Source organism: Nothobranchius furzeri, chromosome 3 (assembly GCF_043380555.1).
Source record: "Nothobranchius furzeri strain GRZ-AD chromosome 3, NfurGRZ-RIMD1, whole genome shotgun sequence".
NCBI lineage: Eukaryota > Metazoa > Chordata > Actinopteri > Cyprinodontiformes > Nothobranchiidae > Nothobranchius > Nothobranchius furzeri.
In genome coordinates, this window is record NC_091743.1 from 84,084,762 (window position 1) to 84,112,300 (window position 27,539).

The 27,539-nt window shown below is 41.8% G+C and overlaps 1 protein-coding gene across 2 annotated transcripts in view; it reads left to right on the forward strand.

Annotated features, from left to right (window-relative positions):
* Positions 1-27,539, forward strand: part of ahr2 (aryl hydrocarbon receptor 2) — a 92,138-nt gene that overhangs the window by 21,097 nt on the left and 43,502 nt on the right. For both annotated transcript variants that reach the window (XM_054734529.2, XM_054734540.2), the window contains exon 2: positions 9,721-9,908. In XM_054734529.2, the coding sequence (XP_054590504.2) occupies positions 9,721-9,908 (188 nt within the window). The remainder of the gene's footprint in view (positions 1-9,720; positions 9,909-27,539) is intronic.

Here is a 27,539-nt window from a genome sequence, read left to right on the forward strand (position 1 = left end):
AGAACTGCAGCAGGGAACACGGTGTTTGGTTTCTATTGTTCTCATAAGGTGTTGTTGCCCTGTCAGAGACAAAGTGCCTTTGTGTGGATGCAGGGTTTCTTCCAAGTCCAGCACACACACACACACACACACACACACACACACACACGCACGCACGCACGCACGCACGCACGCACACACACACCTTCCAGGACAGATCTGCTCGATAATAGAGGAGCAACAACACTGGCTGTTCATTGTTCTCTGAGGGAACGCCGTCAGGAATGCAGCGATATTCATCTCGCCTTGATTTTGGATACGCTCTCAAGTATTATTGGAAGCAGATGTCTAATTAATGAGAGACATGGAAGGACAGCTCCACATCTACACATTTATTTTACACAAACAGGCGTGTTAAAACTAACATCTAGAATCAGAAACAAGCTCCTCAGAGTTGGATTTCCCTTTTAAACCGGTCAAATCGGATCCGTTTACTTCAGAAATTTCTGAAATTGTTTTTCGAAGTGAAAGTGACAGAGACCTTGTGATTGGTCAGGACGTGGCTTCCTGTAAATTCATTAACAGCTCCACCATTGCCCCGTCAAAAATTACTTAAAATTTTCTATTAATTATTGATAATTTCAAGCATTTAATTACATCTAAGCAGACAGGTTACAAGCCCCTGCTATCCTGCTGTGAAGTCTGCATTTTTAACATGGGAGCCAATGAGAACTGTTTTGGAGCTAGCACCTAGCGGATGAGGAGGGAACTGTAAATTTTGTCACTTCCTGGTTGTCGTCACGAAAATCAGGCCCAGCTTCCCCCTTGATTCTTACATGTTCAGTCGATCGTTTGCTTACAAAACTCACAGAAAAACAGTTTTCTTCATTTGTGAAAATCTCTAGGTCAATGTTCTGCCCTAAACTTTGCACTCAACTTCACTTTTTAAGGTTTTTGGGAGATCTTGGTGTTTCAGAATAGGGCTGGGGGTAAACGATTATTTTTAAAACGATTATTCTGACGATTATTTTATCGAATAGTCGACTATTCTAATGACTATTTAGAAAATTAATCTAATGATTATTTTTCTATTGCACAATTAACAAAAACCAGAAAATCTCAAATAAATTCCTCAAAAAAATTGATAAATTCTTACTGTAAGAGAATAAACACTACAGGCCTTCCATTTTGTATAACACTGCTTTTATTGTGTTGCGGTTGGTTATGTTCTGGTGACGTGTAGAACTTGGGAGTGCAGGCTGCTGCCTGAGAAGTGGTAGAAGATGGAGTGTCTCCATGCTGCTTTGTTTTGGTCACTCATGTGCATGAGGCGAGTGGTCTTACGGGTTAAACCAAACTCACACTAAACCGAAAACCCACAACACTCTAAATGTAATAAAAGAGAGATCTACACCACAAAAAAGATGAACTCTAAACCAAAACGTAACAGCTTATCCCAACGCAAGAAGCTGTTAGCGAAGATGCTAACAGTAGCTTTACCAACGTTAAGTTCAAGTTACCAAGTTTAAATAAACCAAAAACACCCAGCAGCAAACAGACCAGCACGGAGGAGAGACTGCTACCACCAAAACAGCTCTCCTCATGTCTGAAAGAAGCTCCTTGATGAAGGGAGAAGCGCTCCCGGTGATTTTCTACATCTGCGATAGAGACGACGCAGCGCATCTGACCCCGGAAGTTGTTGTCCGTTGCCGGGAGACGAAGGGGCAAAACAGGAAAATAATCTAGTAGAGGACGGACGTTGTTCCGGGTCTTCGGTATTTGGCGGAGATGTTAGTGAAGGCGGAGAAGAGGGCGAACTAGAGGAAAAACAGGCAGATTCCTCCTCTATTTACAAACTCCTGGGGATGCAACAAGTGGGCGCGGTGCGTCGACTTCCGGATCTGATGTCGACAAATTTTTAGAATCGAGCCGTCGACTTCGTCGAGGCTTCGCTACAGCCCTATTTCAGAAAGCCTTTTTTTTTCATGTTCTTGTGTGGGGAGATTGGCCTAACTCCCCCTCATAGACAGGTAACAGGTATGGGGGCCTGCAGTGGCCAAAATACTTTACAAACTACCGCGTATCTTTCTCTACTCACTGTTATGGGTAGGGATGTCCCGATCCGATCACATGATCGGAAATCAGCTCTGATCATGTGGTTTCAGACTCGATCGGGACTCGGCTTTACTTCCCGATCCAAGCCCCGATCTGGACTTGGATACTGGGTTCAAATACAGGAGAGCAACTTGGTTCTCCTTAAAGGTTGTCAGGCTCCCCTGATGCCCTTCACTTACACACCCAGAAGGAGCACTAAAGAGATCCAGTTTCTACCTACATTATATCATTTATATGGACTCAGCGTAGCGGGATCCTTTTGAGCAGAGATGCAGAGAGCGGCAGGCAGACCGCTGATTATTCATGAACTCCAGCTGCGTTCTGCACACGGCCACAGTAACATTTTCTAAGTTTCTAAGTGGCGTCACCAAAAAATATATTAATTAATTAACACACAGCCATTCGTGTCCGTTCATTTTCTCTCTGGTAAGTTCTGTCTGTATTTGAGCATGACGTGTGGACGCGCTCGCGCTGCAGCGCTCGTCCCTGACGCAGCCGGGCAGCGCGGCGCACACTCAGCTTTTTTTGCAGGCAATAGATCAATTTGATCTGCTAGTTAAAAAGTTACTTGTGAGGTGAAAAAGAAGGAAGCAGGCCGGAGTTTTTCTGGAGGACTGGGAGACGCAGGAAGATCAGAGACAGACAGGACAGGAAGATCAGAGACAGACAGGACAGGAAGATCAGTGACAGACAGGACAGGAAGATCAGAGACAGACAGGACAGGAAGATCAGAGACAGACAGGACAGGAAGATCAGAGACAGACAGGACAGGAAGACAGGAAAATAAAAACCAAGAAAACAAAACAAAATTCTTAACAAAATAAAATGTAGGTAGATTTATCCCACTACACGTTTGTACCTGTATAAAGCAATCATTTATCAGCATGTAGTATTTATGTAGTTGATACAATTCAGATCATCTTCAAAACTCCGACCCATGCCCAGGGACGTATCTAAGCATTTTGGCGGCCAAGGCAAAATAGACCCCTGCCAGGTATTTAAAGTTGAAGTGCTATCTGTTTTTATATTAGACTTTTATATTCGCAATAAAGTCCAAAAGTGAAGAATTTATGTTGTTTATTACTTGGTTGTTCAAGCTACCTCACAGAAGTGATCTGTTGTTAAAAATTAAAATAAAAAGGTAATTAAATAAAAAATAAGGAACATTCTGGAACAGTTTCTTCCTTTTCTTTATTTTTTTTATGTATCGAAAGTATCGGATCGGGACTCGGTATCGGCAGATTCTCAAAATCAAATGACTCGGACTCGGACTCGAGGGCAAAAAAACCTGATCGGGACATCCCTAGTTACGAGTGAATGCCGTAGCCGTGTTTGCCTTCATAACCTTAATAAAACAGCGCTGCATGACGCACGTGAGCGTAACCCTCTATGTAGTGGTTTTATTTATGTCATGACATTAACACATCATGATTTTTATTCTGGACAAGAAAACATTACAGCTATTATTGTAAATGATTGGAATTCATAGTTTCACATTGATTGAAATTAGAAGTGTCTCTCTGACATTTGACACATGTAGCTCTAACGCGTGACAGATGTTTTACGTGGTTATGTTATGTATGGGAAAGAAAAATATCAAGATATAGGTTTTGGTCTATTTAACCTGTAAACGGTTCATTTTTGTGTTTTTTTTTTTTAATTGAAAGGATTAATAGAGGTGATTAACTCATTCACTGCCGGCTGCTTCATGATCAGAAAAGCCCTTCGCTGCCCACGTTTTTACAGTTTTTTTAAGTTACAGAACTTTGCACGCTACGATGATGTCGACGCCAAAACAACCAAAACAAATCAGAGACTCACCTCTTACATCAGGAAGAATCCGCGCGTTTCGAGCATTATCCGTTCTTTCATAATCCGTTGTTGAATTGTGATCGGCAGAAGCTTTTCCGGTTCGCGCCTCACTTTTTTTACAGCAGCGTCGCAAAACGATCTCCTAACATATTGTCATGGATTTTATCAATATGTTGATCAATAACCCATTACCTATAGTGAAGAGAGAAGGAGACAATGAGCAGACAAGTCAAACAGTTATAACTGTGGCAAGATGCCGAAGCAAATGCCTCCAACATCTGTTCACAGGCTTTATTTATAGGGAGCGATAAGAGGTAGAGAGAGTCAGTGTGTGTGTGGGACAAGAATGCGTGTGTGTGTGGGGGGGGGGGGACAAGAATGTGTGTGTATGAGTAAGTGAGCATGCAGAGAGGCATAGAACAATACATTACATCCAGTTGATTGAGTCCATGATCAGGATTTAATAAACATAGATTTTTCCATAACACACATGGATTTTCTGCTTCCTGATCATGTGACGTGTGACGCATGTGGATGAATATCGGCTTTAGAGCTGAGATGTTTGTTGTCACGGTGCGGGGGCTCGTTCCGATGCCCACACAGTAAAGAAATGCAAATGATGACTTCGTCATTGGCAGTGATTGAGTTAATATTACCTGTTATCAATAGAGGTTATAGTTAAAGAGGTCCTTCACTCATATTTTTAATACATTTGCAGTGGCCTCTAGTGGGAGTGAATTCCTTATGAGTCGTAGTCTCTGGGAAAAATGAGCTCCAGTGCACCCGTTTGAGGACAGAGTTCAGCTGAAGGAGAAAGTAGCTTCAGACGACAGGGTTCGACACTTAGGGTGTTTCTCAATGCCACCTTGCTGACGAGGACATTGTCCTTCCTTGGTCAAACAAAATGGTTAAATGGAACAGTTTTACCTCACATGACCGTAAGTCCTGCGACAGTCATGTCACGTGACATGTCAGGTAAAGTTATATCTTATATGTTTAAGCTTCAATATAAATATAATGGGCCTTTTACTTTTGTAATTGTGTATATATTGGTTAAATCAAATATGTAAGAGAGTTACTATCTGCTAGCCACCAAAGCTGCTACTACAAAGCAACTAACCAACCATAGATAACTGCTTTAGATCTAAAATAACATTTTAGATTTCAGCCTGATAGCTACAATTAGTTGACTTATGTTTAAATTGGAAATTTGCCCCCAAAGTAGCTGCTACCTCCTGATCCTCCATCCTTTTTTAAACATTGCTCTGTATTCTGGGAAATTTTGACCAAGAGAAGGTAATAAGACACCTCCTGTGTATCCTTGCTCAGCTAGCTAAACGGCTAACAAATGAAGGACCGATGCCTCCGCAGCACACGGATATTGGAAAAGGCCTGGGCAGTTCCTGTAGATGTATCTTCTAGGCAACCGGGGTGAGACCAAGGCATCAAGGCGATGTTCCTTGACATTGAGAAACACGTTTATTTTCTGATATTTGGGTGTCTGACCTCGGATTGGCTAACAGCAGCGCAACTCTACCACTGACTCAGTTTGCTGTGTAACGTCGATGTTATATCTCCACAATAAAATAATGACGATCATGATGGAACACCAGGTAAGAAGGCCAAAGTCAGATCTCGGGAACAAAGATTCAAAATAATTTTACTGTCATTGCGCATGTGTACAATGAAGTTGACTTTGTGCTCGCTAAAGACAGCTCCCATAGAGAGGCAGTAAAATATAAGTAAAATAAAATAAGGCTGAAGTTGATGTCACTCACACACATACACTCTCACATGCATCTTTTGCACATGCAGTCAGTTAAAGGTGCACAAATATAGAAGTATAAATGTTAGGGATGGACAATATATCGGCATCAGTATTGGTATCGGTCAATGTTAGTCATTTTTTAACATATCTGCATCAGTTCGATAAATAAAACCGGGCCGATATTAACATCTGATATTTTTTCCATCTCGTCTCCATTTGTTTCAGAGGGTGAGGGGGGTGATGTGTGATTGTTTAGTCATGTGAATAGTGAATGAAACTAGGGCTGAAACGATTCTTCGAGTACCTCGAATAATTCGAGTACAAAAAATCCTCGAATCAAATTCTCTGCCTCGAGGTTTCGTTTAATTCATGTTTAAATTCATGGCTTTGCAATCGCCCGGGGTCATGTTTCACCCGGACCGAAATAAGTGACGCACATACATACTGCACTGAATGCACACGCGAGTGGCGAATGTAACTTAACTTTCTCAACAAAAAAAACCTTAACTTTCTCTTAAGCCATGGCGGACAACGTGAACCCCGGTGGAGTGCGAAAAAGACAGAAAATGTCAAAGGTGTGGGACCATTTTTCCCGTCGTAAGGCGGAAAACGTAGTCCAGTGTAAATACTGTAAAATGGATTTAGCCTACCACAACATCACATCCTCCATGCTGCAGCACCTGACCAGGAAACATCCACATGTAAATGTCTCTTCTGCAAGCGGACTCGGAGCCTCTACAAGATGATGCATTTTAGCCTGTATTTCTGTATATTCTGCAGACACTGTGCGACTTTTTCATTTGTAGCACTCAGTTTCAGCTCACACCATGCGTCTGGTAGCAACACGTCGGACTTTTTACTGTGTTGTTACTGATGTCCGTTGTCCCTCGGGATCGCTGCAGGAGGACACGGGTATTTATGAGTGACGGAGGAAAACGAAAGAAAGTAAATAAATGTTGTGTGATCAGTATAATTTGACATAACCACAGCAAACATGCTTTCTCGACAATCCTTGTTAGTGTGAGGGAAAAAAGTGTAGAAATTAAAACGGACATGTGTTAATAGGGAAATAGCTGGCGAGCCATGTTTGCGCATGCGCCGTGAGCGGTTCTGGTGCTGTTAGGGCCGCAGCCGCTCGCATTTGTTTACTGTAAAGTTGAAGTGCTGAAGTTTTGAAAGCTAATTTTGAATAAAACTTGAAGAATAACTGGCAATTGCTCATTTTAAGAGGTCTTTCATATTTTATAACATGCTGTTTGATATAATGGTTTACAAACGCAAAAGGGTCATTTATTAGAGTACTTGATTAATCGATAGAATATTCGATAGAGTACTCGATTACAAAAAATATTCGATAGCTGCAGCCCTAAATGAAATCATCCCAGAACTGTAAATGTGTGTGTTGTGTGTACATGATGATGTAAATTCAGCTTTAATAATTGTCATTCTGTACAAAATCTGCTGATTTTAGAAGCATTAATGTCAGTATATCGGTATCGGCAAATATCGGTTATCAGCCATAGCAGTGATATTAATATTGGATATCGGTATCGGCCCAAACATTTCATATCAGTGCATCACTAATAAACATTGTAATAAGACAAATCTAAAATATAAACTGAAATATGAAGTAAACTGTCACGTTTTAATGTGTCAGGATGAACTAGCCGAATGTAAAGGTGCTGTGGTGCACTAATCATCCTGCAGAGTCATAGTTTGTGTGACTTCTTAGAAGTAACAGACATTTCAGTGATAACTCTTGGCTGTTTTAACATCCTGCTGGTGCATGTTTTTGTTGTTGTGCACCGTTTGCCAGACGGTAGACGTTTGAAGAGACATCAACATGTTAGCTCCATAGTCCAGAAAACCCCCAGATCCCTCTAGAACAGTGTTATGTGCCCCTAGGACGCACATAACTTTCTGGCATCTGTTTTAGGGCTGGGCGATAGGACCTAAAATCAGTATCACGATATATTGAGGGTTTCACCTCGATGACGATAAATGGATGATAAATACACGTATGCACAGAAACAAAAGTTGTCTACTAGATGGGGTTGTCAAGTGTATTACGTTGAGTTACGCTTTCACATGACACAAGGTGGTACAGCTTCATAAATGCTACCAACCTACACACATAATTTAAATTTTTTAAAATCAAATTTATTGAAATGGGAAAAATGACATTGGTAAGAGCCAGAAATTTCGATAACGATAATTTTTAGATTTATTGCCCAGCCCTAATCTGTTTTATATTCTGTTGAGGCAGGAGGACTGCAAACTTTAATGATGAAGAATAAGCTCCCATCAATCAGGATCTGGACCAGAAGCTGACAGCATGTCAGCGTGAAAGGCAGAGGTCTAAAAGAACGACGTTGAATCAACCCGATTTAATTCTCAATGAAACCTTTAAAACTTCTGAAATGCTCGTGAATCAGCTTCACCAACCATGGAAACAGCTGACGGAGATCTAAACAGAACAAACACTTGAGGTCTTCTCTAAGCTTGTATCCATGAATGTATTTTGATGAATGTTAAAGTCACATTAGTTTGTATTGAGAAGAACTTAGAACATTGGTTTTGGGAGGGAAACATAAATGAGACCCAGCAATGTGGAAACTTGTTTTCATGTGAAAAGCTAAAGAGAGGACGGCTTAGCGGTAAGAATTGCTGAGCAGAAACATGCGACTGCCTTTTATTAAATAGGGAAGAAAAGTAAAAAACAAATAAGACAAAAATATCTTGAGTTCTTCATGCAAGCGGACGCACCAGCAGTGTGCTAAATGTGAAAACTTCTGCTTTCAATAATGATCATCAGATATCAGATTGTTCAGCTGTGAGCTGTCAAAAACGCCAGCTGACTTGTGTGTAAACAAGACTCCAGCTTCACACCTTCTTGGGAAAAGCAACTCCTTCTGTGAGCTTAGTTCTGGTTTGAGTTACAGACCTGCTTCATGTGGTGTGACGCCGCTGACCAGAGGCCACGTCAGGTTTATTTACCACAAAACAGGCTGCTCAGGCTGAGATTCGCCAGCTTTGATTTGAACATTTTATGGTACACTTTTGAAAATAAAACAACCCCCTCCGCTTGTAGGATGGAAAATCTGGACTTATTATCAACATTTATGTGCAAAATTAACTTAAAGCTTCATAAACTGTTCACAGAGTCAGTTTGGGTTTCCTCGTGTAAGCTAATCACCTTTTTAGAAAGAGGGGATCTCACCCATCGTAGCCTCACAAACCTTGGATGTTTGGATGTTGAACTCTTATTTTTAGGTTGAGCTGAGCAGCACAAAGGTGGTAAACAAGCCCTGGAACAGGTGACATCGCTCTTCTCACCTGGTTCCCATTGCAACATGGGGCTAAGGCAGGTGACCTCTGGAGAGATGAGGTGGTCCGGGCTTTGTTGTTTTCCAATTCCATGCTGTCGTTCTTTTTAAAACACAGAAACGGTCTTGTTACCTGTTTTGTTGCTACGTTTCGCCGGCGGCTGCAGGCTTCCTCAGGCTGACGCTGATGGTGGCCGCGCGTCACTTCCTTCTCCGTTAAGTTTGTTGTTTTCCACTCAGTGAAAGCCTTTGAAGCCCAGCAGCTGGAGAGGAAAACAACAGGTGATGAAGAATTGATAAATGTGATGAAATACAGACTCCAAACAAAAACTAAACAGTTTAAAGAAGGAAAGTCAATTTCTGGTGTTGGGTGTGAGCTAAATGTGGAGTAACGTCTCAGAAGAATCATGTCTGTTGGATTCGGTTTTTCCCCATTTTATTCCTGCTGTGTCACATGCTGTCTGTGTATTAATCTCAGCTGTTGTTTCTTTGTGCACACACACACACACACACACACACACACACACACACACACACACACACACACACACACACACACACATGCAGACAAACACTAAAAAGCTGGTTTTCCACCAGCGCTACTCGGCCTGAAACAGCTCTGTACAGCGTCCAACCGAAGTCGGTTTAGGTTTCAGATGAAGCTTCCTAGTCGTCGTCTGTGTTGTGATTTCACAATCTTTTTGTTTCGTACCTCCACAGACCCAAACCTCCCCCGCCTGATGGCACAAAGTCCAACCCGTCCAAACGGCATCGTGACCGGCTCAATGGTGAGCTGGACAAGCTCACCAACTTGCTGCCATTCTCCGAGGAGGTCCGAGCCCGGCTGGACAAGCTGTCGGTGCTCCGCCTCAGTGTGGGCTATCTGAAGGTGAAGAGCTTCTTTGGCGGTGAGTTTCTGGTGATGTCTGAATTGATGTTTCCTGCACTTTTAAACACATTTAACCTGCAAACGTTGTGTCGCATTGAGTGGAATGTTGACTTACTTTGCACAATTTATCATTTTGAATTAATTTTTGCCTTAAATGAACAAAATGGGAAGCTACTGCTCTAAAAGAAAGATTTTTATTCACCCAGTTACCCACATAGGTGGGATGAACCCTCTCAATTATGTCTCCCCTTGTCAAATAGTATTGTTGTTTATAAACATGGAGAATAATTTGGGGCCAATATCTGAGCCTTGAGGGACTCCTTTTTACAGTTCTGATTAAACTGGTTGCAAATTCACCCTTACAAGTAGGGGTGCTCCGATCTGATCACGTGATCAGAAATCGGGCCAGATCACGTTTTCGAAGGGATCTGAATCGGGAGAAATAAATTGGATTTAACTTCTTAAAACAACAAACATGACTTTTTTAATTAATCCTGAGATAGAGATTGTCGAATAGAAAATAAAAGACTTTTAATAAGTCCCTTTACATCAATAATATTTGTTTCTTGTACGAAAACAACACAGTGACGTCACAATTTACAGCAGGCAAGGACTCGGACACCAAGTGTAGCTGTTAGCAAGCCTGCTAACACAGAGCTAACGTGTCTCCTCAGAAGAGCTAAAATATCTGCAGCTTGGTGGTATTTTAAACCAGGCAGCAAAGGCAGAGCTACAGACACTTGTAAGAGAAATTTACAACAGACTGCTAAACATCGGGGTTTCTAGTGGGCCATTCCCATCTGTACCGGGTCGGCCCGGGCCGGGTAGCCCCAGTCGGCCCCAGCCTGGCCCGTTTGATTCCACACATCCTTGTCTTAAGCCCATGTGGGCTGATTCTACCCACCAATCAGAGGCTTGCTCTAATGGAAGGTGTGAATTTGCTGTCAGCAGTGGGTGTGTTGGCCCTGGTCGGCCTGAAGCAGACCCCCTCGAGAAGAGGGCTGAGAATGAGCCTTGGTTGGCCCGGAAAAATACCAGGCCACCCAGATATGTAAACAACCTACGCTACCCGGCCCGGGCCGACCCGGTACAGATGGGAATGGCCCATAGTTCTGCAGCATGGTGCTGTGCGCTGGAGCTACAGGTGTTATGCAGAGAAAAGTTATCCAGCCTACCAAAGGCTCCGTCTGCCTGCTCCGTCACATGAACACGCATTGCCCACAGCTGCATATTGAGGGAGTAAACCACTTGAATTAAGAGCAACACTGCTACTTTTAAGTACATGCACAATATTAACAAGTTTTTTTTTTATTGGTGTACTTCCTAAAACATGAAAGTGAAACTTAAAGGACAATTTGGATGTGTTGTCTTCTTATTTTAATGCTTACCTGTTCCCCCCCCCCCCCCCCCTATTAAAGGGGGAAATTATTTCTTTTTTCTTATTATTTTAATGCTTTTCTGAAAAGTATCGGATCGGGACTCGGTATTGGCAGATTCTCAGAATCAAATGACCCGGAATCGAATCAGGAGCAAAAAATCGTGATTGGAACATCCCTACTTACAAGCACACTTCTGTTTGATTAACTTGCCCCAAAACAGTTAGCATCTTTTTTAATTATTTAGAATTCATCAGATAATCTCAGGATTCATATTTTTTGTTCAAGTTAAGTGTAGGGATGGACAATATATTGGCATCAATATCGGTATCGGCCGATGCTAGCCATTTTTCAACATATTGGTATCGGTTCAATAATTAAAACCGAGCCGATATTTTTTTCATCTTGTCACCATTGATTTGCCTGTTTCAGAGGGTTGGGTGTATGTGTGTGTGTGTGTGTGTGTGTGTGTGTGTGTGTGTGTAATTGTTTAGTCATGTGAACAGTGAATGAAATAATCTCAGAACCGCAAATGTGTGTGTTGTGTGTACATAATAACGTATTTTGATGCATAATGGTCGCTAAAGTGGACAGGTACTCAAAATTGTTATTTATTTATTTTGCTATTAAGCACAGCTGTTGAAGACTTTATTGCATTTGAGCCCCTCCATTTGGACTTCAGTAAGTCCAGCCAACATATTTCATGTTCAGAATGCACGCTGTTCACTGAGGTGGACATGTAACAAATTATTTGTAAATTATTAAACGTTACAAAAAAAAATTGGTTGAAATTTGTTTAATTCGCACCTAAAGATGAATGAAAAAAATGGTTAAAAAATGATGGTTGAAGATTTCATAATTCATGCATCAAATGGTTAATAATTTAATTCTATACAAAATCTGCTGATTTTTGAAGCATTAATGTCAGTATATCGGTATCGGCAACTATCGGTTATCGGCCATAACAGTGATCTTAAAATCGGATATCGGTATCGGCCCAAAAATTTCATATCGGTTTATCACTAGTTAGGTATCTGTTGATAAAAGAGAACAAACTTGTGGTGGGCGTTTATCTCCTCCGCTGGGTTCCTGTGTGGAAACTTCTCTGAAACATTCAAACCGTCACACTGATGAAGAATTACTTAACTGTTTATTGTGAAAACCTTTCAGATTCTGGTTTCCAGTGTGAACTTACTTTTATCACCTGATCTCAGGTCTGTGACTGTAGCTGATGGTGGAATTACATCACTAATTATATAAAGGGACATAAAACCCACCTGTTTTAGCTAACCGTCTAACGAGGATCGATGACAAACTGCTGAACTTGGGACATGTTTAGAACAGTTTCAACGCTTTTTATAAACACACACGCCTTTTTAAAGAGAGAGAACTGAAAGTGTAGCAATGGAGTTTGTTTAGTTCGAGGAAAACAGGCGGCGCAACACTCCCTAACCTCTCTGAGAAGATAAATCTGTCCCCCGAGGCTTAAATGATTATTTATACCAAAGTGAATTCTGCTCTATTTCTGTCTTTGTGCCGCGGAGTGCAAAGATCAGCAAAGTTAGCTTCCAACAAACTTCCTGACTTTGTTCTGCAGCGATTAAACCCCCTAACCCTAACCCATCCATGATGAGTGGGATTGCGGTGGTTCTCAGCTGAGAGGATATGTCTGTGTATGAAGTCTGGCCCTTCTGGCTTACCGTATGTGTATCTGTCGTCATCAGCAACAGGAGGTATGAAGCATAAGGATAGGAGGTGATCGTTTCTCCCAGGATCCCACCTGTTGTGGATCATAAATTTCACTGAAATATTCCTGTTTCAGCTTCATTATCAGCAGATCTGAGTTTCCTTAAGGTTTCATTTAGTCCTCAAATAATAACAGAAACCACTTTGTAGGGAATGTTTTCGGTCTAGTCTGGCCACGTAGAGGAATGGGATGGAATCACAAATAAATCAGTGTGGTCACAACGTGACTTTACTCTGAGTCTAGTTCTTGAACAGCTCGTCTCAAACTGAGAAGAATGACTCAACGACTAATTTCAGAGATAATTTGCCACAAAAGTTCAGAGCCTTAAAACCCACGCTAGGACATGGAGAACCCTCACAAACAGTTTATCCCCATCTGTCTCAGCCCAGTGAAGGACTGGTTTTAGAGTTTCAGCCCGTCTCTGTGACTCTGCTGCATATTTACTTGGAAATGTTTAATCGTCATCAACATTTACCAGTAAAACAGACTGTAGGTGTTAATATTACCCTGTTTAGTGTGTTTAAACTGCTGCTAGCTTATTGTTTTCCTGGTAAACAGGTGTTTACGTCTGAGGATCCCATTTGGTTGAGAGACGCCAGGCTGAGTTGCTGATTGAGTGGTTAGAGCAGAGCTCAGATCAGTGAGAAGGTGATCATTGATAATTGTTAATGTGAGCAAATGTGATTTATTAACTGAATTGGGGCTGGACTAGATAAGCTTTTGCTTCTTCCAGTTCCCTCTCAAATGGTTTTATGTTATTGTATGTTTTGTATTGTTTCATTCAACAGCATATGTTTATCGTATTCCTCATTTAAAAAAATAAAATAAAAATTTTTGTATGCACCAGGAATATGGGGGAGTGCATATGCAATTTCATGTTTTCGATGGTTTGAGATAAATAAATAAATAAATAAATAAATAATAAATAAAATAAAATCTATGGCCACACCAGAGTAATGAAACTGCCTCGCTGCTCATATCAATGGGAGGTTTTGTTCTACAAACTGAGATCAGGCTGTAAAGTGAGCCAAAAATCTCAGCTGCTGGCGACAGATCACTCAGCTATGTGCGCTGACTAAAACTCCCATCAGCCCTCCGCAGACATGTTGTGGACCATCTGAGACGGCCCAAAAAGTGACTTACTGCCTGTTTTATTGCTGAGATCTGTGAGTCTTGTTTTTATCGTTGCACCTGATGCCAAAGGAAACACACAGCGGAGCCTGTTGCTTTGGACTCATCAATTATTTGGCAGCGCAGGTCGTTTGGTGTCAGCTGAACAAATGGAGCCGGGTGTCTGGTTATGATCAGATAACCTCGGGCTCTGGCGCTCTTATTCTGAAAAATCAGAGGATTTAGATTTCTCGTTATTCACCTTGACGACCTCAGTCATCATGTGGTTCAGTATATAAATAATGAATAAGTAAAATCCAACTGTTTTCTAATTCAGCCAAATCTTCTCACGTTGGATGTGAATCAGGAGGACCGGTGGAGGACAAACGCCGTCCGCTGCCTGATTTATAGTCCATTAACAACACGTAAAAGATGTCGTAACACCTGCCCATCTCCTAGCTGCTGTTCTGTCTCACAGGAACTGGCCCCCTGCAGCACCAGGGGGCCCCTCTTCCCCCATCTCCTACCTTCATCGCAGACAGACACTACAGGACTCTGGCGTTTGTCCTGTCCTGCAACAGGACTCATAGTATCTGCTGGGGTCCAGATTTTCTGTTTAAGTGCACATGATGCAGGTCTTTGTCCTTCAGGTCTGATTGCAACAGATTTGTTTACATCTTTGTGCCATTTTTGTCGGTCCTGACCTGTTTTGTCAGGAGAAACCTGTGTGTTTGTGTGTGTGTGTGTGTGTGTGTGTGTGTGTGTGTGTGTGTGTTTGTGTGTGTGTGTGTGTGTGTGTGTGTGTGTGTGTGTGTGTGTGTGTGTTGTGTGTGTGTGTGTGTGTGTGTGTGTGTGTGTGTGTGTGTGTGTGTGTGTGTGTGTGTGTGTGTGTGTGTGTGTGTGTGTGTGTGCCTTGTGAAGTCATTTATTTTAGTTGTTAAATAACAGTTTCTGTCTGAGGGTCAGTTCTTGTCCTCCACAGCTGTGGTGTTGAATCGTCTTCTTTCTAAAAGTCCTTTCACAGTCAAACAAAGGTAAAACTTTAGACAGGAGGAGATGAAAGGATGAGGTTCAATTAAAACCCAAACAGTAAAACTTTAGACGTCAAACAACTGAAAGAGTCCATAAAATTACGTTTAAAAGGTGGTTTCAGAAGGGGTCTGATCCAAAGCAGCTGCGCAGGTCCTTTTTCCTGTAACTCACCTGCAGAGCTGATGTTAGAAGATGAGACTTCTCCTTGCAGGAGAGCTGCAACCTCAAAAGAAGCTAAACCAGTACAACAAAAGGCTGCTGTTAAAGGATTTCTGCATGAACTCCTTTAAACATCTGTTTTCTACTTCATTCCTGTAAAAAATATGACCCAATAACATTTGATTCTGGAGATTTTTGGAGCACTTCTTTAGTTCCTGCAGGCCAGAGCAGGAACATCCCAGGATCTCGGTGTGAACATATTCCCTGGGCAGGAAGCTGCTTTGAGGATACACTCACCCTTGGCATCTTGGGAAATGCATTTTCCGTTCAGTATTAAAGAAATTGAAGCTTTATGCGCCATGTCTTCATCATCATTTTTAAACAGTGTCTTAAGGCTGTAGTTTTTGTTCAGTAGCTGCTTTTTGCAGCTGAGTGTTGACGTCTGCAGAAGCGTCACCATCTGATGCGTGTAGTAAACACCCCATCTTTAACCAGCAGCGTTAGATTATACAAAGAACTTTATGAATAGAAAATTAGCTCCAATTAAAATGAATCCGTAATTTCTTTCCCAAAGTAAACGTAGTAAATTTCACACTGTGTCAACCTCACCTCAGTGGACTGCTCTGGCAAAGTTCCCAGCATGCCACTGGGTGATCATGGCTAACCCAGGAGTGAAAAGGCTCCTAGGAAGCCAAAGCATCTGTCTAGCAGGATGTGACTGAGAAAGAAAAGCTCTGTGTACGTCCCTGACGGTCCGGGTGGGCAGGGCTTAGGTTTGGAGACAAGGGGCTGCTGGGAAACACTCGAGGGTTTGATCTCGGATCCCACGCTCACAACGTCGACATTGTTCTAGTTTATGAAGCAGACCTCCCTCTTGTTCACAGGGCGTCTGTTTAATACTCGCTGTCTCCAACTTTGTCTTTCATCCTTTTCTTCAGTCTGTTCTTCTGCTGATCACAGATACTCTAAAACTAACTGATATTAGTAGAAACTCTGCTCACTGTTTCAAACATGTAACCACAAACTATCTACCATCTTTTGGCTGAAATAGTTTGGGACACTTCTTTAACACACGAGTTTTCATAAATGAGCCAAACGCACGGCCACACCCACGGATGGATTACCAAACAAGCATTGCGAAAGCCCCAGAGCGTTCGAGCTGACCCTGGTACTGTCACCAATGAGTGGAAAAACCCACAAAGAGACAAAAAATTACTGCAAATACCACAAATCAACACAAGCTACATGAAAGGGAGAAAGAGAGGCTAAATATGCACAAGAGCACTCAAAACAAACCGAGATGGCTGAAAAGACAATAAGTCAATGCGCCACAAAAACTTACAGAAGAAGAAATGGCTGTAAGAATACAATAAGACACAAATCTATCTGAGAAAGACAAAAACCTCTCACTAAGCTCAAGTGTGACAGAAGCTTTAATAAAAACACATCAAAAAATACAAAAACATTCAAAATAAAACACACATTTCTAAAAGTGTAAATAATGTAAAGCATAAAACACAAATAACCACCAAAACATGTTTCAACTACAAAACAAGCAGTAGAAATGGCTTCAACAACAAAGGGATGATAAAATGTCTTCAGAAACATGAAATACTAATCAGGCTTTTTCCACTGGATGCGTAAGCGTTGTGTAATACCCGCAAAACGTAGAATGCAACAGTTAGCTGAAGTCTTGGTGAGTGGGTGCGTTGTAGATATTCCCTACATTGAACAGTCTGGACTTTGCTTAAGCACAGTTGCACTACAGAGTCACTAAAATGTGGTTTGCACAACTCTGGACATTATATATATATATATATATATATATATATATATATATATATATATATATATATATATATATATATATATATATATATATATATATATTCATTTCCATTTAATACTTGTTCAGCCACTGTTTTGTACAGATATTTTCATTTCTTCATACATTCTTATAAATTTACATACTGTGTATTTTGTTGTACAGTTACTTTATTCTCAGCTTCAACTTATATATATTTTATCTTATTCCTTCCCAGCTAAATTTACCTTTTATTCTAATTTGTATTGTGTTGTGTATTTTGTTGTAAAACTATTCTATTATTCAACTTTAATTCAGATATATTTTACCTTACTCTTTCACAGTTAATTTACCCTTCATTTTAATCCGTGGTGTACAGTCTTTTTATTTTCAACTCTTAGGTCACGAGCAGTTGTGCAAGGCATTTCACTGCATTTCGTACTGTGTATGAATGTGTATGTGACAAATAAAATTTGAATTTGAATTTGTTTAAGTGTTACATTTTGGAAGCACTCCAGAAGCGTGGGTTGGTTACGCTTTGAGTTCATTTTTTGTAACCGCTGTGTTTTGCAGTTCAGATTGGGCCAGACAGGACTCCAAACGTGAAAGCAGTGTAAAATATCTAAAAACGTTCAAAGTTAGTCATGTGCGAGGCCGAGGCTCAGGCTGAGGCCTTTCCATGGAGCTAGCTCTGTGGTCACGTGAGTCTGATGCTCATTAATTATACAGAATTTTAGGCTTTTAATACACTTCCATGTTGTCGTTCTTTTATAAAACACAGAAACGGTTTTGTTACCTGTTATTGACGCTACAGACAACATGGAATTAGAAATAACGCACAGCAAGAACACACCTAAGATGTTTTAATACACTTAAACAGAAGAGTGAGAAAAAAATTCACCCCCCTCAGAGTTGTCATGAGTGTAAACTAGATCATTTAAACCAAAAACATGTTTTGGTACCAGGCTGTAAACATGTTTATTTCTGCTGTGAAATTGGTATTTTTAACATGGGAGTTAATGAGGATTTGCTCGCGTCTGACACCAGCCCCTAGTGGATGAGGGTGGAACTGCAATTTATGTCACTTCCTGTTTTGCTTCATTTCCAGACCCTAATTATGGGGGCTTGTGTCTGGCTCCTAGTTTGACTAGTAAAATAAAGAAATGTCTAGTGTAATTATTTAGTTCAATGTAAGAAATGTGTTTTTTTAACCATGGCATCCACAATGTGCATATAAGCACTCAATCGCAAGCAGCGCTGTTTTTGATGCCAGACGGTCTGCTGCGCAGCAAGTTCTGAGTCTGACGGACATTTCAGCTGTCATCCCACTCTCTCTTTACTTTTTGTTCATAAATGTAACAAGTGTGGGACTTTAATTGTGCGTCAGAATGATATTAAAAAGAGTAGACGGAAAAAATCGTTATATATGTTTGTGGGGTGGGGGGGTTGTTGGTTTCCGGTTAACCGACTGTTAACCGTTAAGGGGCGTCAGTAGCCGGTTAAAGAAATTTTGGTAGACGTGCATCCCTAGCATCTATTGCGTTACACGTCGCGTAAGCGTGCCGTTGAGAAGCTGGGTACGAGCCGATTAAATATAGGACCTGAAGAACATGTCTTCTTCTTGTGTTTTTGTTAGTCTGATGATGGAGACAGCTTTAGGACAGATAAAAATAACAAGAGGGAGAGTAAATGATAATGAATTTAACAAACCCTTTACAGGTGACAAATGTTTTCTATTCACAGTCTAAGGTAGATCCAAGTTCTGCATTCTGATGTTCTCCCGTGTTGGTCGACAGACCGAGGTTGCGTTCTAGGTCCTAATCTTTATTGTGCTTCTCAGCTGAGGATGTCTCTGGCTGTGTTGAGGTTTCATTTGTGGTCTTTTAATAGCTCGGCTGAACTTCCCTCTTTTGCTGAATGCTAGTAAACACACAAACTCACTTTACGCCTTTCTTATGCATCCACTCCCTTCCTCATCTTTCAGACTGAAATTTGGATCAGAAAACGAACTGTTGATCATTTATTTGCCCATAAAAGTTGAATTGGTTGAGAACATAAGGCATATAGGTGCAGTCAGATTCTATGTTTAGTAAAAAAACTGCCAAACTAAGTGAGTTTAACAGTTTAAGACCAACACAAAGGACTTGTGTGAGGCTTGTTTTGAACACACTGTCCCTGCTGCGCCTCCACTTCTGCTTTTTCCTCCTCTTTAACTGACGGGCATTAACAGACAACAAAAGGTTGCTGCTCTCTGCTGAGCTTGTTTTTTTTTTTTTTTTTTTTAGCGTTCAGTGCCTTCTTCTCGAGCCTAAATGAGCCTGAATGAAGGGTAGACCCAGCTAGAAGAAAGAATTTGCGCAGGAGGAAGTTTCTCGGTCTGAGATCACAGGGGTCCTGCTGTTTGGAGAACTCTGGGAGTATTAGGGACTTTTACAGATCAGAGGTCAGCAGTGGTATTTCCCAGCTGATTAACTTGGGTTTTGCTGTATATTTGGAAACTTTCCACATCGGTCACATGTTGTGTTTTTTTTTCTCACACAATAAACACATCAGCAGAGGAGGGATGTGAGTTTATTAACGACTGTAGCTTGTTGTGCTGAATAATTTCCTATAGCCATTTTATATTCACTAATATAGTTAACCAGTAAACCAGCTGGTTCTTCTTTGTGCTCCTCTGGCTTGGAGAAGATTCACATGACTGAGATACAGCCCCAAACCATGACCAAAACTCCACCATGCTTTACCTTCACCATGACTGACCTCTAAGCTGCCAAAATCCAAAGAAATACTTTGACAGGCCTTCAGAAAGTGGAGAGACTTGAATTCAGACCATCTTAAATAATTACAGAAGACTCTGGCAGAGTAGTCTGGTAGACTTTGGTAGAGATAAAACATCAGCGTTGGAGAGCAAACAGTGTCAGTGGTAGAGTTGCGTTGCTGTTAGCCAATCAAAGGAGAGATGTCCAAATATCAGGGAACTAGGGCTGGGCGATATGGCCTAAAACCAATATCACGATATGTTGAGGGTTTCACCTCAATATCAATAAATGGACGACAACTACAGGTGTGCAGAAATAAAAGTTGTCCACTAGATGGGGCTGTCACATGTATTACGTTAAGTCACATTTTTATGGGACTCAAGATGATACAGCTTCGTAAAGAGACCCGAACGTTACCAACCTACACACACCTTTTTTGTATTATCTAATTTATTGACATGGGAAAAATTATCACGATAAGAGTCAGAAATTTCAAAAACGATTATTTTTTTATTTATTGCCGATTCCTACAGGAAACAAGAGTCCAAATCCTGCCGTCTGAAGCTGCTTTCTCTTCCAGCTGAATTCAGTTGCTCTTTTTAGAAGATTCACCATGCCAGCTAACCAGCGTGATACTACTGCCATGGTGTGTCTTATGAATGCGCCGTGGCGGCATGGCGTTGGGGTAATTTTGCGGCATTGGTATATTACCGCAACGCCGGACTTGACTTGTGAGTACATATTAGGCCTTGGTGCAACAGAGGGAGGTGTCATGATCATGTGGGGAGTTACTAACGAGCTGTGGCCAGCAACTATATTGAAAATGAAAGTAAACACGGGGCCGTAAGTTTTGCTCTTGTAATCCGAACCAGCTGAGATGATAAACTTGACCAATGTGGAGCTCCAGGAACGTCTCTCTTTTAAAGAAAGTGTTGCCAACTCAGCGACTTTGTCGCTGTTCCTAATGACTTTTTGACCCCCCTCAACGACTTTTTTTCCAAAAAGCGCCTAGTGACAAACCTAGCGACATTTCTCAGGGCCCGTTGCTACTTTCTGTAGAACTTTCTTGTAGATATTCCCTACAGATTAGTAACAAAGAAACCATTTGCACTCTGAACCATTCTTCCGGGAGTAAGGAAAGAGAACGATAATCTGCACATGTGCACGAGGACTGACCAATCATAAACCGTTTTCGGCCGGGCCGAAGACAAAGGTACAGCTGCAGAGCTGGAGACCGCCGATTTACATCTGCTGCTGCTGCAGACGCTTCTACTAGAGATGGCGCGGGCGTCAACCTGCCATCTCTGGTTCTGCAGCCGTCAGACACTTTGGCTTTTCCTGCATTTGGCAAATAAAGTCAACGGGAGTTTCAACTACCGTCCCGTTTACACACGCAGCTCTGTGGCTCATCTGGATTTCCTTCAGTGACACAGGGATGGTTATACCATGAGACACCCGCTCCCTTTTGCTCGGTGGGCCGTTATTATCACGATGTAGAGAATACACAACAGAGAAGTTGAGAAACTACGAGGTGTAAAAAAAACAGCTTTTTAGGAAAATGTCTGCGAGAATGAGGAGAGCAGGAGGTCTGAGTTATATCCTACAACAGAATATTTATTGAGACTTTTGGAATTTATTGTACATATCAAAGCAATTTGGGCCATTTTAATCATACTAATTAATAACTTTAACACATTAAGTTTTTTTACTCTCTTTTTAGTCCTATATATATATATCTTTTAGATGCTATGGGGAAAATGAACGCCAATGTGGCGTGATGTAATCAATATGTAAATTAGCACGTGACGCCATCTGGTGACATCTTGCAACTTTTGGGGGGAACTACAGCTACTTTCAGTCAAAAACAGTTGGCAACACTGTTCAAAGCTATACTTCAGATCGCCAGAGGCTGCACATGGACGGTGGAGGACACACACCTTTAGAAGCAGCTTGTCAAAAATGCTTAATGAGCAAGGCTACCATCACAATAAAATGCAAGTTATGTCCAAAATAAACGGATGGCCGTGGCAGCGCAGAGACCGCCCCATACCCCTTTTGTACCACCATCTTGTAATGTTTTGTAAAAAGGACATGATTGCGCCACATTACCACCACGGTCTGACCACTTATAACGACCTAAAGCTCCTTAATGCCGCCTCAACGTTGCAACATATTGACGGCATTGTTTCCCCCCCAGTGAACGAGTTACTAGAGACCACTGCCAAAGTATTAAAATATGAGTTGACAATGAACTTTATGAGTAAGTCATTATTTAGATCCATTTTCTCAAAGATCTGACTTTCCCGCTCCATTGATTTGTTTTCTCTGCTCATGTTTTTCTCTTTTTTGCCATTGATTCTTTGTTTGCCGCTGAAAGAGCTTCATCTATTGTTTAGGGCTGAGGAAAAGGAAGAGGATTAAGAAAAGAGAAAGACAGAGAACCGGTTTGAGTTTGAGTCTGTACATCAATATTTGTATTGGCAGGAAAGACAAAAGTCCAGCGAGGAGATCTTAAAAACACTCGGGCAAACTGGTTCTGTCAGCAGAGCTAAACAGAGACGAGAAGAAAAGATTGTTATTCTTCTGGAGTTTTAGAAAAATATCAGCGACGTGAAGTTGGTCCTGATGGGAGGACTCTGATGATATCAGCCCTGCAGACCCTCTGCAGCCTAAACACCACCAGCTGCTCAGCGTGTAGGAGCATGTAGAGCAGGGGTGCCCAGTCCTTGTCCTGGAGAGCCGGTATCCTGCATGTTTTAGTTTGAATTCTGTTTCAACACACCTGATTTCAATCAGCAGCTAATTAACAGGCTTCTGCAGAGCCTGATGAGCTGCTGCACAGGTGTTTCAACCACTGAATCAAGTCTGTTGGAGCAGAAAAACCACAAAACCTGCTGGATACCGGCCCTCCAGGACCAAGATTGGGCATCCCTGATGTAGAGGCTTGTGGGGATTACCTGAAAGTGTGTGTGTGTGTGTGTGTGTGTGTGTGTGTGTGTGTGTGTGTGTGTGTGTGTGTGTGTGTGTGTGTGTGTGTGTGTGTGTGTGTGTGTGTGTGTGTGTGTGTGTGTGTGTGTGTGTGTGTGTGTGTGTGTGTGTGTGTGCGCGCGTGCGTGCGCATTCTTCAAAAACATGCAGTCATTCTCCCACAGTCAGCCCAGCTTTTGAGCTGCTTGACGACACAACCCTGTAGGAACTGAGGAGGTCAGTAGGAAGTTTCCAGTGTCTTGTTTGGGTCCGTTTCTGACTTCAGAACCAAAGCAAATGAAAGAAAACAGCTCTAGGACCGACTGACTCACACGATGCTGACTGGTGAGATAAGTTCTGCTCCAGTAAACACTGGGAGAGCTTGTGCAAACCACTTTCACAACTGGTCCCACCAACAGAAGATGCTGCTGCTCATATGTGATGAGGAGCTGCAGACACTGATGGGATTGGTCCTGTAGGTTCTGGGCATCCAGAAGAGGTGAGGTTCATTAGAATTCCTCAGGGTCTGACTAGGGTTGTCACGGTGTGAAAATTTAAGCTTGCGGTTATTGTGACCAAAATTATCACGGTTTTCGGTATTATCACGGTATTTTTTTAAACGTGTTACATTTTCATACAACTAAATAAACCCTGTATATCAGGAAAATATTGTCCTCAGTTTGTGTCTAAATTTAGCCTAAAATGTGTTATTTTGTAATTATGTTGTTTATTTGTTTACATTTTCCCATATTTGCTCATAACTTCTTATTTTATGTCTGTTTGATGTCATCATTTTAGAAATATTAGATCAGATGATACTCAGTACTCAAGTAGCCTTCTAATCAGATACTTTTTTTTACCCTTACTTGAGTAATAAACCCTATATCAGGAAAATATTGTCCTCGGTTTGTGTCCTTCCAGTGAGCTTTGCAGATGTGGGAAAATGTCATCAAGCAGTAATCATTGTTAAATTCATAATTATTATATAATCTGCCCCTGGGAGCTCCGTAATGCATAGCGTCATTTCAACATGGGGGTGTCTGCGACACGGTTTATATGCAGGTAGCGGCGCTGCGGCTGCTTTATATAGCGACTCGTTGCATTCTCCCTCAACCCAAATCCTCGGATCACGCATTTTAGCTAAAACGCTAACGTTAGCTTGCCTTGCGTTGACTGTAGAGTTGTGGGTGATGGTCACACAGATGTGTCGTTAGATTTGAAGCGTTGCTGCCTTTCACAGACACTTTTTCTGCACGTGCTGCAAACAGGATAGCCGTCTTCTATCAGCTGTCCCTCGGCATTCTTCAAATATCCAAAAAGATGCCCGTACTTCCCACTTTGTCTTCTTTGAGGGATAATAAATGTCCTGAGTGCTGCCGTCTCCTCCTTTGGCCATTATTTCAGCTTTAGCTTCAAGAAAGTATTGGTTGTAAACAACAAAGTGCGCATGTGCCACCGGCAACTTCAGCAGATGATACGGTGGCTGGTAAGGGTCACCGCGCCTACACCGCAGCCACGGTAACCCACCAAGATAATATAGTTTTTAAAATACAAGACGGTTGTTATTATTGTCAACTTTTTTACTGGGGCTTACCGCTACACCGGTTACCGTGACAACCCTAGGTCTGACATTATTTGGCATCCTTTACTCCTGGCAAACGGGCAGGTACTGGTAACCACCCCTGACCTGTCTATCTCAGCTGACCGCTGATCAGAAACCAGTCATACACGGACGAGTGGTTTTATCAATGGCATCACCTTCACCAGTGCTGTGTTTAGAACAACAGTCAAACAGCCTCTCCTCTGCCCTGACGCTGACTAAACCCTCCTACCCAGAATCCTCGACGCCAAACGCATGCCGTGTTGTAATCTCCTAACACCTGACTGCTTTAGGTAGCTAATTACTGTGAGAGGTTTCGGATCATTGCTGAGTGTTGTCTGCAGTTTCATCTGCTTCAATCAAATAGGTGATTTGCATTAGCGCCACGCTCAGCTGAAGTCACAAACACATGGGAACAAAAACATTAAATTCACCCCGTGGCTTTTCCTGAACACAGAACCTTCTCTACCTTCTTCTAGTAGAGCTGCAAGTGCCTTCGGGGACTCTGTGGCTTTAGGAGACAATATCCCTCTGACTTGTGTCTAATTCAGAGCAGAGGTCACGCCGTTGTTTTCGGCTGTTTATGTTTGCAACAGACCGATTTCAGTTGCTTCCGAAAGTAACTTCTGAAAATCACAGAGCCCCTTTCACCCAAAAGCCTGCTCATACTGAAACCAAGCAACCAAACTTTGTGTTTCAAACTCACAATACGCTCATGGAAGTGATGGAAGGACCTCATATAACTCCTAATCAGTGAGCTGGCTGAGTTTTACCAGAGCCTTGTCACATTAACTGGGATCACGTCGCAGCTTCGTCTGGACCTCCACGTGCTTGTCGGTTAATCACGGGGAAACCTGTAAAACACGTTGACTAATCTCTCTCCAGTGTCTTACAGGAAGTAATGTTTGTCAGAGGAAGTCAGGGCAGGCGGAAGCGCCCGGAGCCAAGTGGTGAAGAGAAAGGTGTCTGCTAACCTCTGATCCAGCCTCAGCTGCAGCCAAAATACTTATGTTTTTTGACAACTACTTTTTACTTTTACTTGATTAGAAGCATGTTGAAGTAGGGCTACGTTTACTCAACTGATATATTTTCAGCAGTAATAAATAGGGCTGTAGCGAAGCCTCGATTACGTCGACGGCTCGATTCTAAAAATTCGTCGACGTCAGATCCGGAAGTCGACGCACCGCGCCCACTTGTTGCATCCCCAGGAGTTTGTAAATAGAGGAGGAATCTGCCTGTTTTTCCTCTAGTTCGCCCTCTTCTCCGCCTTCACGAACATCTCCGCCAAATACCGAAGACCCGGAACAACGTCCGTCCGCTACTAGGTTCCTTTCCTGTTTTGCCCGCCTTCGTTTCCCGGCAACGGACAACAACTTCCGGGGTCAGATGCGCTGCTTCGTCTCTATAGCAGATGCAGAAAATCACCTGGAGCGTTTCTCCCTTCATAAAGGAGCTTCTTTCAGACATGAGGAGAGCTGTTTTGGTGGTAGCAGTCTCTCCTCCGTGCTGGTCTGTTTGCTGCTGGGTGTTTTTGGTTTATTTAAACTTGGCAACTTGAACTTAACATTGGTAAAGCTACTGTTAGCATCTTCGCTAACAGCTTCTTGCGTTTGGATAGGCTGTTACGTTTTGGTTTAGAGTTGATCTTTTTTCAATCCAATCCAATTTTATTTATAAAGCGCATTCACAAGGCATTACAACCAAACACGGCGCTGTACACTAGAAATGTTGGTTAATTAAACAAGCGATATTTAAACATGTTGAACACATATAAAAAATAATAATTTGTGGTACAAATTAATAAATGTCTAAATGTAATAAAATCTCCCTTTTATTACATTTAGAGTGTTGTGGGTTTTCGGTTTAGTTTAAAATATCACCTTGAGTTTGGTTTAACCGCCCAGTTTAGAGTTTGGAACTTTGGAGATTCTTATTTTGGTCCAAAACCCAGTAATCTTTGCACAGTGGGACATCCCTAGTTATCTGTACTTTTGTTTTAATTCCCCACAGGCAGAATTAGTTTTATTATTCCCAACCTGTGGATGGAAAGATTTGTTTTTTTGTAGATGTAAATAAACCTGATCATCATTTTAACTTTTAAATCCCACATTATTGTCCCTTCCTTTTTGTACACGAGCCAAACTCCCTAGGAAGAGTCGTAACACCACTCGCCTCACCCACATAAGTGACCAAAACAAAGCAGCATGGAGACACTCCGTCTCCAACCACCTCTCAGGCAGCAGCCTGCACTCCCAAGTTCTACGCGTCACCAGAACATAACCAACCACAACACAATAAAAGCAGTGTTATACAAAATGGGAGGCCTGTAGTGTTTATTCTCTTACAGTAACAATTGATCAATTTTTTGGAGGAATTTATTAGAGATTTTTTGGTTTTTATTAACTGTGCAATAGAAAAATAATCATTAGATTAATTGTATAAATAGTCATTAGAATAGTCGACTATTCGATAAAATAATCGTCAGAATAATCGTTTTAAAAATAATCGTTTACCCCCAGCCCTAGTAATAAAACGTCTGAGCGCCGTTTATTTCCTTTGAGGTCATAGGGGTCTACGTTATCGATTTTAGACGATTTCTGAAAATACTGATCCCTGTCCTCCTTCAGAAGTGTATTCCTGTAATGGGCTCGATACACGGGAGGCGACAAACGACCGCAATCAGCGAAATTCATCGCTTTTATTACCTGACACACGGGAGGCGACCCGCAGCCAGCGGCAAAGCCGTCGACGCGTTCTGTTCCATGGCGAAATCGAATCTTGCGTTGTTTTGATTGGCTGTGACAGGTTGGAGGGAATTAAGGTTATTTAAGCGGATCAGAGTTAAAAAAGCGGTAGATATGATGTTTCACAAGGTGCTGCTAGCGTTATGTGAAATCTTACTTCTGATTTGACTATATTTAAAAAAAAAAACGAGAATGGGTTCATCCCATATTACAAACCAGAGAAAGAAACGGAGAATTCCATCATTTAATTCTGGCACCAACAATTTCCCATGCTGCAACCTTTTTGTGAATATCTGGTTAGTTCTGCACATAGAAAGAGTCTGGTAACTCACAGGCAGAGGGGCGATACTAG